We start from the raw sequence: 14,548 nt of genomic DNA, 5'->3' as shown, positions 1-14,548 counted from the left end.
CTCGACTAAAGTCATTCGACGAGAATATGAAATCCTATGCCGTTCATACAAGATGTCAGTTGCTATGCGATAACGGTGCAGTGAGGCTTTGTGTAAAAGGGTTTATGTGTGAAGATATTCTAAATATTGTTGAACAGTCAGTGCACTTTGTTTATAGTTTAATTTATTCTAAAATGGCTTTTTACAGGCATTTAGCAGCTCTTACCCAGAGAAACGGACAACGAAGTATACGTTCAAATATTCAAGAAGCAGATTGTCTCACCCCGCCTACTGGTGGAGGGAGCACACGCAGCTGGGTTGCGTTAACTAATCGGGCCAGGTGCTCTGCTCTTTAAGCGTGCTCGTTTCCACAATATGGGACCGAGAGCGGCAGATCACTCCAGACCGCCAGTTTTTGTGTGGTGGGGTTTTAGTTGGGTGTAACTGGGTCCCATTGGTTTCTGCCAATTCTGAGTTGATGCCACTGCTGTACATCTTCCAATTGCGAAGGGAAGTAAGCATGATGTGTCTTTCTTCTGCTACACAAAGTGTCTTTGGCCGACCACTGTGTCTACGGTCCTCAACATTGCCCGTTTCTTTGTGCTTCTTCAACAGAGCTTGGACGGCACATCTGGAAACCCCTGTCTGCCTTGAAATGTCTGCCTGGGAGAGACCTTGCCGATGCAGTAGAACTACCTTGTGTCTTGTTGCTGTGCTCAGTCTTGACATGGCGTATGACTTCAGACATTAAACTGTCTTCAGCAACCTGATATACAGTAAATAAAATAATAATGTCATTTGGGAGGGTGGATGGCTCGAATAGCTGAAAAGCTGTCGCTTGCTTTTACTTTCTTTTGCCTTTTTAAAATTTTACTTTACTGTGTTAGATTTTATTTTTATTTTTCCCCGGAACCCGTGAAAGGGTAGGTGTTACATATTTTGGTGTTGTTGCTCTTTTGTTGTGACAATTACATTACATTACATTACTTGCATTTATTATGTAGTATACCCAAATGTACACAACTTTTCCATTTACAGTAGGTTACACAATTGGAAACTGTATATATATACACTCTGTATATTTGGCTTAGATACCATGTTCCAAGGGTACAATGCCAGTGTCAAACCTGGAGATTTAGTAACATTTGAGTTACAAGCTCAGTTCCCTACCATTAAACTACACTGCCACCCTGTGTTGGCTGTGTAACTTATACTTTTGACTGAGGTAACCACTAAATGGTAAATGGTTGCCATTTATATCGCGCCTTTATCCAAAGCGCTGTGCAATTGATGCGTCTCATTCACCAATTCACACACACACACACTCACACACCAACGGCAATTGGCTGCCGTGCAAGGCACCGACCAGTTCCAGTCAACTAACCAAACCAGTCACAGGCCGTGAAATCAGTCAGTGGGTCCCTCGATTTGCCAGGTGTTCTCTGATAGACGAAGCCGGTTTACACTCTTCCCCCGCGGGAAGCGCGAGGGGACCCGGCCTTGCCCTTCTCCGCCACCTGCACCGCCCTCAGCAGGCTGTCCCTCAGCACCTGGTTTACCACCACCTTCCTAATGAGAGCGTTCACATCCTCCCCGGGCGCCTGCCTCCGAGCGGGGCTGAGGTATTCCGCCTGGTACCCGCGCGTCACAAAGAACATGGCCCTGACGTCCGGGTTCTCCAGCCCCAGGTCTCTGAGGGTGGACTCCCACGCCGCGTCGATCCGCCGATTCTTGATCTTCCTCCGCAGGATGCACGCCGTGTTCGGCAGGCCGGGAGCCAGATCCGGAAGTTTCCTCGCGACGCGGGAGTGGCAGCGCAGGAACGTGTCTGACACGTAGGAGAAGAAGAGGTTGGTCTCTGTGGCGGCGAACCTGCGGTTTAAAAGCAGCGGAGGACCGATGAGTTTCGGTTTCCGAATATGGGAGACAAAATGTATCGGAACATAGGAATGTGGCTTCACGTCTGCCTGGATTGGACTTATGTAATATTTCTGTCTCTTTCGAAGGGACAAAATATGGTGGATTTTTCATGAAGAAATACAAGTATAAGTGCAATCTGGTATGTGAAATAAATGCACGGAACATGTACTGATTCTCATGCTCATCCTGGTACAGAGGACCTGCGGTGTTTTGACAGGGACAGGGATCGGTGCAAACAGCTCAGGCTGTTGTTGTTGTTGACTCTGGGGATCTTACTTTTCCTCCAGTAGAGACGCCCACACCTGGTCCTGCCGGGCCTGGAGGGCCAGCCCCTGTTTGTGCCGCTCCAGACGGTCCGTGAGTGATCTCGCCGCCTCGTCCAGCTCCTCAAACCTGCTGTTTACCACCTCCAGCCTCCGCTCCAACCTGACAGCCGACAGCCAGCGAGATGGGGTTAGGCAGAGATGCCAACCCTCCTCACCCCCTATCTTTAGAAGAGCAATATCCTCCTGAGACCCGGCTGGAAAGAGCGTGATTATTCTGTGCGAAAAAATACAAGTGAAACTTGTCCGATAGATCTTTATTCATAATGAACTTTTCCAAACAGAAGTGACAAAGTGCTTCACGAGCATATAATCAAGATATAAGTCAATAAAACTCACAAAATATAACATTATAAGATGTAAAAATACAAATAAAATGCTAGTAGCAGAAGTGGTAAATAAAAAAAGAAGAAAAAAGGCCTCAGTTAAAAATAAGTCTAGATTGTGAGATAAAATTTTATAATTACAATTAAGGTTTTATTAATCAGAGACCTAGCATTAGAAAGAGCGAAGTTTACAGCTCAGTTTGACAAGGTGTGCATGAAATATTGGCCCTTGTGGTGGAGATTTCTGCATGGTAGAACATATAGTGGTTCTTGAGATGAAGACCAGAGATGTCCCCTATAGCTCGTGTCCCCTATAGCTGACAAAAATGAATGGTTGGGTCTCAGGAGACTATAGGAAGCAGCAGTTCATACACGCTCAGAGAATTATGTGACATTTTGTGACATTTCACTGTAGCGTAAACACATCTGTGACAAGCAAAAAAACATTTGCATGCACATCTTATAATCTTCCTTGCACTTGAGGGTTGGAACAACTGCATCATACAAAACAGTGTAATGTTTCTGTTTGTTATTACATTACATTACATTACATTATGGAAGGTATCTATCAAATGCATTCATTACTAACCTGCAAGTAGACTGAAGTAGATGAATCAATGTACTCTGTATATATTGAAGATATTGAAAGCACCAGAAGAAATGCGGTTAAATTGTATGTTCAAGCATCGTTTTACATGTTATGCTCCATTCCAAACTCAAGAGTTCTTTTTCATGTTTATTTGCTAATTTACAACACTCCTTTATTAATGGCACATTGCTATTTGATCACCTGCTTAGAGTTGCTGAGAAACCCTTCAGAGAGAGCCCCTCTGAAGTCATCCTGCTGTTTTGATCTGGATAAAGTTGACAAAATATTAAGCAAGTGCTCTCGCACCATTCCACGTCTCCTTGCAAACCCAACCAGCAGAGAGAACAGCCGGGCTCTATGCAGTTATAGACCAGATGCAGGCACTCCTGGCTAATGGCTATTTTAAACCGCAGCTAAAATAGCCGGCACATGGTTGAAACATGACTAGGTGCTTATGGTATTTATGTTTGGGAAAATCAAGGATATCAAACAACTGGAAAATTTCACCTTAAGAGGCTTCTGTATGGATAATATCCAGCATATAGCAATATATTACATTACATTACATGACTGGCATTTGGCAGATGCTCTTATCCAGAGCGAAGTACAGTTCATTAGATTAAGCAGGAGACAATCCTCCCCTGGAGCAATGCAGGGTTAAGGGCCTTGCTGAAGGGCCCAACGGCTGTGCGGATCTTATTATGGCTCCACCGGGATTAGAACCGCTGACCTTGCGTGACCCAGTTATGTACCTTAACCACTATGCTACAGGCCGCCCCATACATATATTACACTGTATGTAATATCAAAATGTAGTCGGAACTGCAACAAACAGTTACCTGCAGCTCCCTTTTCAAAATGAATACTGCATATTACAGGTTCAGGATTCTCTAAAGAAACATTTTGGAAGAGTAGCTGTACAAGACCAACAGTATCATAGGTTATTATTTGGTCATAGCTGTAACTGCATATGATATGGTGGGTGTGTCCATCTAAAAATAAGATGGCTGTCATTACAGTTTACACTAGAGCTTTTCTCTGTCATAATGAAAAAGACTAAAGGCCAAACCAATAGCCTTACACTGAAGTTATGTAGCAAAACCTTTTGAGTAGTAACAGATTTGTCCTGACTCTAAAGAGAGTAACACATGAGAAGCACGTCAGTACAGCAAGATGAACATCAATATATATGCATCATACACTCAGTGAGCACTTTATTAGGTATTTTTTAGACTTATTTTTTAGACTGATTAAGTCTTCTGCTGCTGTAGCCTATCCACTTTGAGGTTTGATGTGCTCTTCTGCATACCACTGTTATAATATATGGTTATTTGTGTTACTGTCACCTTCCTGTCAGCTTTGACCAGTCTGGCCCTTCTCCTCTGACCTCTCTCATTAACAATGTATTTCTGCCTGAAGAAGTTCTGCTCACTGAATGTTTTTTGTTTTTTGCACCATTCTCTACAAACTCTAGAGACGTTTGTGTGTGAAATTCACGGGAGATCAGCAGTTTCTGAGATACTCGCACCAACAAGTCTGACGCCAACAATCATTCCACGGTCAAAGCCCCTTAGATCACATCTCTTCCCCATTCTGATATTCAGTCTGAAAAACAGCTGAACTTCTTGACCACATCTGCATGCTTTTATGCATTTAGTTGCTGCCACATGATTGGCTGATTAAATATTTGCATTAACAAGCTGGTGTACAGGTGTACCTAATAAAGTGATCGCTGAGTGTACATATCAAACCTTGGATTGGTGCAAGTTTTATTAGCTTTAGGCCCCATGTATTATTGGCCTAAAGTATAACATTTGCCAGCATACTGTTACTTTTCTATTTGTATATGTCCATTCATAGTGTACTGTGTACTGGCACCTCAGGATCAGCGTACCTCAGGACCAGCATGCCTCACGGGCGACACGACGCACAGCATATTACCGGTGGTCACGGCATGGGCCTTCATAAGAAGTCAGTCTTTTTGAACATTTGAAAATGCCTGCTGTATTCTGTGATGCCTGGTGGTGAAATGCACCTCTTAACATCATTGATAGAACACAGGCTTACAAACAAACCAGCCAAAAGCCTGCCCAGAAGTCCAGAAAACAAAGTGCTGACAAAAAAATGGTTGGCATTTATATAACGCCTTTATCCAAAGCGATGTACAATTGATGCTTCTCATTGACCGAGTTATACACACACACTCTCACACCAATGGCGATTGGCTGCCATGCAAGGCACTGATCAGTTTGTCAGGAGCATTTGGAGATTAAGTGTCTTGCTCAGGGACACTTCAGCACACCCAGGGCGGGATCGAACTGGCAACCCTCCGACTACTCTTACTGCCTGAGCCAATGCACCCAAAGAATATCTGGGCTGATTTGATTATTACAGACCGTACTGATTCATCTGATGCAAAGCTATTGCGCAAAAACTACAGCTTGCATAAATGAGTAGTTAAGTGACAATTCTTAGGACAAAGTATCCCGCATAAAACAAATGAGAGGTTTTTACTTCCCCCGAATTCAAACGTTATTGGTACGACCACAGGATTTCACCTGTCTGTTTACAATTCAGGACAAACCTTTGATGAATGTTTGCCTTTGAGAAAAAGGGCTGCCTTAGATGAATTCCTTTTGAAAACCTGTGAATTATATTTTCAGAATGCAAAATATAATTTGAATTTGAATTATATCTATTAGCCACCAGGTGGCGTGTGTTTCCTTGTTACCAGCAGCTAGATTTAAAGCAGCTTGGCGTGAGCAGTATTTTAAAGACAGAATTCTGTATGAGGGTATTGTTTTAGTATGTTTAGTCAATGCAGTATGTTGACATGGATGTAATTTATTTTTGAGTGATAGGTCTCTTTCTGCTGTTTGATGTGATAAGTCTGTACCAAACGTCCCACTGAAGATTTCTTGTGTTGAAACCTGTTGATCACTGGGATAGTGGCATAAGCGGAAATATAATTCTTTAAATAAAACATTTGACATGATGGTTGCACTGCTGTTCGCCATGCACTATGCTTTGGTGTAAATAAACTATTATTTACAAAATAATAATTAACCAATATTAACCAACTATTGAATGAAGATGGTAACGTATTTGTTCTAATCATTGGTTAAAATGTTTTAAATGTGTACTTTCATTTCTGCCTATCTTTTGTTTTAGGCATTTGACTTTTTCTGGCCTGTAGGCAATTTATTTGACACTTGAGTTGAAATTGTTGACGTGTTTTTTGGGGGATTTTGGAATGAAGGATAACGCCCACTATAATTCCAGAACCATGCTGCTCCTAATCATTACACTTTCTGGGAATGGTCTTGCCTGTTGTAGAAGGTAGAATGAGCACTGCCTCCTCAAAGCAAAACATTATTCACCATGGCTTTTCTGTATGTCCCTGATTTTACCCTGCAAGATGACAAGCTCTGGTCCTCTGTCAGCCATGGCAGCATGCAGAGTGGGAATCATAAATTCTATTAAATGAATAGAGTCAGCCTGCATCCATGATGGGCAGAGCAGAGACCAACTGTGCTGCCAAAGCAGGACAACTCAAATGAATCTTCTGGGACAGCTGCTGACAGATGTATGAAAACACAAAAAAAGGCCAGATATGTGAACTGTTATATTTATTTGAAGGGTCAAGCCATTGTTTCTGTGAAAATCCCCTGCCTGTCACAGAGAGCAAAGAGAGAGAGAGAGAGGCCCCCTAGACTAGAAGTAATTCTGAATTCCTCTCACTGCATCTACACACTGATTTTTCACTTGGCCCTTCATATTGCAAAGCATGTTGTGCGTCTCGAGACCCAGAAAATTGAGGAGGGGTGGATGGGGGGGGGGCAAGGCATCCGTCAATTTTTATTAATTTTCTCTCTGCTTCTCCCTCCTGAATGTTGGATAATGAAGGTTCGTGGGGTTGAGAGAGAGAGAGAGAGAGAGAGAGAAAGAGAGAGAGTGTGAGAGGGAATGAGAGAGAGATTGAGTGCACACATCAGAAAGCCACGCCACGGGAATGTGACGGCTCTCCGATGCATCGCTGCAGTCACCGTAGCCGGGCTGTCAGCCACGGCGGATGCCGGGAAGGGGTAGGATTTGTGTTTGAGCGGTACGTCGACTGTGCGTTACACATGGTGGCTCAGCTGAAGGGATTCCGACTGGGGGAGAGCAGAGAAGGAGATGTTGAGAGTGAAACAAGCAACCTGCTGTTTTGCGGGTTGCTGACGTCCGTGTCACTCCAATCTGCGGAGATGGAGCCTCGTCTACATGTCAGGTATCCCCTTTCATCGCTGGAACGAGGCGGAAGCTTCTACCCCTCGGTACTTTTCCACTCTCAGCTGTAATTTCACTTGTTGTGATTCCACTCAGCGTAATGAAAATGCCGAAGATCTGATTTCTAGATGGCAAGGAACACCGTAGGCACACAATACGCTGTTGCAGTAGCCTTTGCCCCTGTTTGGCCGAGGGTATCAATTCAATCCTTAGCTATCCTTAGTTCAGTCAGTGCCCCACTGGGAGCACACAGATTTGTATGCCTCCAGGCCAGCGACAGCCAGAGCCAGGGCATTACGTTTTCGGGTTGTCCATCCGTCTGTCCAGCCATCCCATTCTTGTTAAGGCGATATCTCCGGAACACCTTGAGGGAATTTCTTCAAATTTGGCACAAACTTCCACTTGTACTCAAGGATGAAGTGATTAGAATTTGATGATCAGAGGTCAAGGTCACAGTGAACGTGATATCTCAGGAACGACTGGAGGGAATCTCATTACATCTAGCACAAACATCCTCTTGGACTGAAAAATTAACTGATTAGTATTTGGTGGTCAAAGGTCAAGGTTGTTGTGACCTCACAAATTAAGTTTCCGGCCATAACTGGAGAAGTCATACGCTAATTATGACAAACTTTCACACAAATGTCAAATAGGATAAAATGATGAAGTGATGACATTTTATATGCAAAAGGTCAAAAGTCAACTTCACTGCGACGTAATGTTTTGCTTACCACAGTAGCTGAGAAAATGATCTTTAATGTTATTTTGTTTGTTGATTGACGATGTAATCATTAGTTGACATTTTAGAGTTAGTATCTAGCACCTTTTGTTTGAATATTCTTAAATTGTTGTTGGTTTGACAGAAAAAAATGACGATGCAAATAAATTCATACAATGTTTAAACATGTGCAATTTAATAAAACAATTTAAATAATCAAATATTTTTCTTGGTCTTGTCATCCGCTACTCTTCCTTTGACTAAATATTCAGATTTTATCCAGCATTTAATTTCGTTTATATTATAGGTAACACCAATAAGTCTGGACAAACAGGGATGTTAACTGCAACTTGACTGGTTGGCAGAGGCGTTATTTCGCTCTAGTTTTTATCTAATGCAACTTCCGCAGCCATTAAAACACACAATGTTAGGTGCAAACGACCAGGATAATGACAAGCACCACAACAAAATAAACAGTAGCATAACATATCTAATGAAAAATGTTCAGCCTCAGGCATTAATCAAGCATGAGAAGTAAAATATTTAGGGCTCATCCTGGCTTGAGATCAACGCTTAAGTTGCTTTTTCCATGAGCGCAACTTGGAAATATGATAGATGCACTTTTGGGGTGGAGTCTTACTTCCCATTGATTTTTCACATTTCCTGAATCACAGTTTGGACCATTCAATTTATAGTTTTATGTTTAAATTAATAAAGTTAATCAAGTTACATTTTAGCCAGTTATTACTTAAATGTGAATATTGCATGCCTCTCTCATTAAAATAGAATCCAATCAACTTGTTCTGAGATTTGTATTGTTTTGTTTTGAATTAGCACGGGCACCCTTATGCTAGTCTGCCCCAAAGAGATTTATCTCAGATTCTCTTAGAAGCCCTCAAGTAAGGAAAGTGCCTGACAATCAATATTAACCCTAATAAAAACCAAACAAAATGAGCTGAGATTAGCAGTCACACAGGAGTTAGCGGTTGCAAACTCACTCCCGTCTCACACGTGCCTGACTTGAACCGTATTCATTGTGCCATCCACTGTTTTTCTGACCCGAGAATAAGATTTCATGGCACTGCAGTGCAGCTCACGGGGCCTGTATGTCATTTTCAGGGAGAAGTTGACATGGCAGAATGCAGTAAAGTAAATGAAAGTCCCCCTGACAGTTTCTCACCCCATGGGACCGGCTTCCACTTTTCCGTAGGCCTTTGTACTGCCTGAGCTCCAGTCTGATGGGCTGAGTAGAGTTCAGACTCATTTTCAGCTGTCTGATTAGTGTAAAAAAAAAAAGAGAAACACGTTTTGTAATTGGCAATTGGGGCACCGCACTGCCCCCTCCTCATAGTCTAACTACATAAAGTAGCTAAAAATGCTGTAGGCAGGTTTGTGAACCAGATCCCAGCAGGACTAAAAATAGGGACACTTTCTCTGTTCTGACCTCCTTACTGATGACTGACGCCCCTTCCAGAGATCGTACCCTAACAGAGGAATTCTCAGCCTACAGTAATTCAGCTGATAAAGAGCTTATGGCACTGTTGTTTGAGCTGAAATATGTGCTTAACTGCAGCATGGAAATGCATAACCTAGCAGCCGTTACTTCTTTTCAGGAATCCGTGCTGAATTATCTGATAGCGTGGAACTCTTCCGTACAATCTGGAATAAATCTGACTTGTTATGTCTGGCTCAGTACCACATACTATTTTGTTTACTATTTTGACAAAAATGCAAATTACTGCATATGGGAAGAGGGGTGACAATATCCACTGTGACATGATCACAAACGATACGCAAAAGGTCTGTTCAAATGATTCAATTAACCCAATCAACTTTGCTCCCTTTTGGTGAGTCGTCAACATCTCAATTTATTGTTGCATCCATATATATATATATAATACGAAAAACTGACATAATTAAACTGCAAAATGGCGATGCCAGATTGTGAAAAAGACCCATGTTCCAATATAAGAACAAAAATATACAATTCAGAAGTTGCATTATGCACATAGTTTTTTTGTTTTTTTCTTAGCTCAGTTTTATTGTACATCCGGCTAACATATTTCCGGTTTGATAGAAATAAAAGTTTGTTTTTCAAATAATTTGAACCAGATATTCCACCTGGCTATGAAGCTACGACTGTCCTGACTAACATTGAATTTGAATGCCTGTCGATATATTTACTACATTTTGTAGACAAGTTGACATCAAGTCTGTGCACAAAACATTTGGGGTGGACCTTGACTTGAGACAGTCAGTGCTAAACTATGAAAACATAAGGTGTTTTGTAATTTATTTGTATTTCAGTGTAGACTGTATGAGCATGCTTTGACATACAAATTTCTGAACAGTAAAGTCTCTTCTTTAAGGTCTTTTTGGTAGTTTTTTTTTTTTGTTTACCTTGGTCTAAGGTAGTTTTTGAAACATTGACACTTTTATGGGACTAGTACAAAATAGGTGGAAATTGCCCTCTATGGGGGCAAAGTGGAAAGGGTTAAATTCTCAAGAGAGTAATATCTTAAAAACAAGGACAATGTTCCTGTGTTCTTTATGTTCTTTTACTTGCTGCTAATATTTTATAAGGACAATTATGAGATCTTTTCATTAATATGCTGCATGATTCATATGTGAATCACAATCAACACTGTGTACAGCATAATTATCTATATATTTCAGCGTTAGTTTAAGCGAGCTTCAGTTATGCAATTACTTCTGCATACGCTTATTGTACGTTACTTCAGATGGCCAAATAAGTAGCTCATATTGCCATCAAAGTTGTAAGGTTTAGGACTAATAAACAGAGGCCCACACTTAAAAATGGATTCAGCGTAATTGTCTGTTAGGGTCATAATAACTCAGCATGGTGCAAGTGCCACTTTTCACAAAGAGCACATGTACATGTATGTAAACACAGTGACATGGAGCTCTGCTGATAATGTGCATTACAGGTTAGCCCTGCACTATGGATGTGTATAGATTACTTTGGTTGAATGGAAGGTAACATGTGCAGTACTGTGTGTTAAAAGTACATTGCCACTGGCAGCCAAAGCCACATCTATTTTAACGACACCGACATAATTATACAAGTAATCCGTGCATCAACAGAAGTACAAATGAAAGACTTGAGTGGGGGCTTTGTTTGTGCCCTAGTTTTCTTCCCTTGTAATCTTGTTTTCTAACAACAGAAGCAGCAGGCATAAATGGCGCGTATGGTCTTAATAATAACGGAGAGGTAAGGCCTGTGTCTCACACATGGAGCCCACCCCCAGAAGCCAGATGAATAGTAATGTGCAGGAAACTTCACAAGCCCACTCAGCAGAGCGCCAAGAAAAGCCACCAGCGGCTCGCCTGTGAGCATCATCAAACCGTGCCGTCATAGCGAACAGTTTAGTCCCTTAATGTACATCATGTCCCCTCTGCTTTCGGAAAAGGGCGCCGAGCTCTTTCGTTCCCGCTCTGTATGCAAAATAAGTATTGAGAAATGAGTTCAATACAGATACTGGGGGAGGGAAGCAGAAGTTGAATATTTAACCACCTACTCACATTTTATGCAACCTCTCTGCCAGTATTGCGGAAAAATGTGCCCACTGGAACCTGACACTGTGTGCAAAATAATTGCAGCAGACCAAAGCAAAGCGGAGATGATATGTAAGCAGGATAAATCAATGTGACGTTCTGCACAGTCTTGAGTGACATTCAAGAGAAAGTCGGAGACTGACAAAAAAAAAAAAAAAAGTCAATCTACTGTAATGATTTGCACCAAAAATTTGAGGTCTGCAGGTTATGATTTTCATCAAGTAGCATTTTAATGTACAAAGGTTGCTTTGGCACTGCTATGCCTTTCACAGAGACACAGCTGATTCCATGCCAGTGTGAGCTCTGTGCCAGAGGGAATACGTGTGGGATAGTATTTCAATATGAGACCCTGTTGACAGGCTTAATGCATGGGCATGCAAAGGGAAGCTTTTGGAAAAGATCTCATTCTCCATTTTACCCACACTGTCTGCATCCCGTCGACTTACGTGCTTCTGGTCCTGTCACGTCTCAGCACAGAAAATATGTGAAAATAGCCTTTTCTTTCCTAAATGCCTAAAACCTTCATCCTTGCTAGCTGCCCATTTACATAGATTTCCCTTGCTCGTCCTAAATGTGTGTGATAACACAGCAAAAGTCGTGTCTAGATATGTGGTTTGATTCTTAACGAGTCTCGAAAGTTTTTGTTCCTTCTGATCCAAAAAGGACAGACAAGCCATGCAGCCATTTATGATGTGCGCATTTGACTTGAACACAGGGAGATTTAGGTTACAAAATGGCAAGTTTGTATAGCCTACATTTTGAAAGGTGTAGTGGTGATAGAAATGTAATATATGAAGAGACAATTGCACATGTGGAGCGAAGTATGGTGCACATGTGGTGTGCTTGTGTACGGGTCCAGCACCTCCTGCTTTCAGTTGTTTTGCTACATCCACCGCTTGTCTAGACTGTCTACCACATGTATACACATGAACAAATACAGACTCACACACCACTCCCTCTGCTGCCAATAAAATATTTTTTCCGTACTCATGTCTTTTAAAGCACTCTGTTTTGTTCAAAGTAACTTAAAAGGCAGTATTAGAGTCAATTCCAAGTTAAGTGACAACTTCCACCTCTACTAGCAGTACAAAAGAGCAGGCTGTAGCGATATGTATTTTGTACAAATGCCGTGATACCAGGCCCCCTATCATTCACTCACACACTCACTTGCACGCACGCGCACACTGTATCGTAATCTGCACAATTTTGCACCTTTTGTCATTCAGCAGTGTGACCTCTAATGTACCAAATAAAAGGTTGTTATCTCCAGACTGGGAGGATAAGAAAGAGAAACGTGCACAGCTCTCTGGGAAAACCTTTACATCTTCAGGAACCTGATATTTTCTGTTGGCAAAAGCAATACATTCATATCGTATGAAGTGCAAGTTCTTCAAATAATGACACAAGATGTCAGATGAACTGACATATAATACCATAACTATAATAATGTCAAATTTCCTTTTGGGCATTAAAATAAAGCATGTAAATAAAGCAGACCTGTTTGTGGGCACAGGATATTTCTTAATAATTGCGACTCGGGTGTTCTGCTGCTGTTTCCACAATACAATCGTTCCCCTGCTTCTAGAACAATGTTTTCTGTCAAAACACAAGTCTCATTAAATCTATTTTACGGTTGCTGCAGGGGCTATTTACGTGACCTCCCATGTGCCTTGGCTCTGAATGTTGGGAGTCTAAGAATAAGAAACACTAGGTAATGCGCATGCTGCCAAAACATTGCGACACCAAGAGTGCGTCCAATTCCAGCGGGGTGATGTGGGTATAACAATAGCCTTCCCTCAGTCACTTTAATGAGAGCAAAGGAAAGGAAAGATCCTGGCATTGGCAGGGCACTGGTTAAAGGCTAAGCGTTTCATACCACTGAATAAATGCACCCATAGAAGCCTGTTGGAAATGCATGGCTCAAATATTTCAAATTCGCAAATGTACTTTTAGCTGTTTTAATGTACAGTAGAATCAATCACAAATCAATGAGACATATGTTGTTAATAACTCATGCACTATTTACAATCATTTGGCTAGCTAGTTTGTCAGTCAGGAAATTAGTAAGTCTTTCTTTCATCATTCTCCAATCATATGTGGGCGCATGCTTCAGACACATGGTTTTATTAACAGTTTATAATTTGCTTATCTACACAGTTGCCTCATAATCACGAACATTTGGAGGAAAACATTTTTGGAATGTTTGGGTTTGTTTTCTGTTTTTTGTACGGTATGTCATTAAATACACTCTGCCATAGCTGAACTGGGAGTTCAGTGAAATCCCTGTTGATAGTATTCAGGTACATTATTTCTCCATTTATCTCGACAACCTTTACAAAAACTTATCAAACACCATTTTTATGCTGACGATACTATTATTTATTGTTAATCATTGTCTGTTTTACAGGCCTTTGACCTGCTACAGTCTGCATCTATTATTTAAAAAATCTACTTCTCCTTGCAATTGCAGAATGTTGTGTTAAAAACAGAGGAGCATAGACATAAATAACATCATTTCACTGTCTGTTTAGCCTTCCCAAATAGCTATACATCTTTAGTGTAGGCCTTCTTTCCTCTCTGAAATGCTGTGTTGAAATTGAGCTTAACCTGCGGCCCAGCTTTCAATCTCCTGTGAGGTTGGATGACATAACTCCTGTCTCTCCACCAAAATAGATTTGCCTTGCCTTTACTTATTACTGAACCACTGCTCATTTCTCTATTAGAGCCAGTAGTATTTTCAGCTGCACAAAAAGGCATATTTTTTATTCCCAGTAAATGACAAGCAGGCCAAATTGCTCAATCCGTATGTCTGCTCTGAAAAACAAACGGGACAAAATTGGATCTGTCG

The 14,548-nt window shown here is 41.4% G+C and overlaps 1 protein-coding gene across 2 annotated transcripts; it reads right to left on the bottom strand.

The window, feature by feature from the left end:
• Nucleotides 1-843: 843 nt before the first annotated feature.
• LOC133108638 (single-pass membrane and coiled-coil domain-containing protein 1-like) lies at nt 844-3,462 on the bottom strand. 2 transcript variants are annotated; one of them, XM_061218261.1, is made up of 4 exons: nt 3,339-3,458; nt 3,138-3,172; nt 2,176-2,325; nt 844-1,851 (listed from the first exon to the last, which is right to left on the bottom strand). In XM_061218261.1, the coding sequence occupies exons 1-4, from the start codon at nt 3,444-3,446 to the stop codon at nt 1,440-1,442; spliced, it is 705 nt and encodes a 234-aa protein (XP_061074245.1). In that variant the 5' UTR covers nt 3,447-3,458; the 3' UTR covers nt 844-1,439. The 2 variants fall into 2 exon arrangements, with proteins under 2 accessions (XP_061074245.1, XP_061074246.1); XM_061218262.1 differs by lacking the exon at nt 3,138-3,172 and having other exon boundaries at nt 909-1,851; nt 3,339-3,462.
• Between the last annotated feature and the right edge of the window lie 11,086 nt (nt 3,463-14,548).

The sequence above is a fragment of the Conger conger genome, chromosome 13, assembly GCF_963514075.1.
Source record: "Conger conger chromosome 13, fConCon1.1, whole genome shotgun sequence".
NCBI classification, from domain to species: domain Eukaryota; kingdom Metazoa; phylum Chordata; class Actinopteri; order Anguilliformes; family Congridae; genus Conger; species Conger conger.
Note: the sequence above shows the minus strand (reverse complement) of the source record. Positions and strands in the feature narration are given on the sequence as shown.

Bases quoted from the DNA above. Each gene is read 5' to 3' on its own strand.
- LOC133108638 (XM_061218261.1), bottom strand. From the start codon at position 3,446: ATGGTGCGAGAGCACTTGCTTAATATTTTGTCAACTTTATCCAGATCA. The intron at 3,173-3,338 runs GTGATCAAATAG...CAATATATACAG, and splicing joins TTCTCAGCAACTCTAAGCAG to AGTACATTGATTCATCTACT. The intron at 1,852-2,175 runs GTAAGATCCCCA...TTTAAACCGCAG, and splicing joins GCGTCTCTACTGGAGGAAAA to GTTCGCCGCCACAGAGACCA.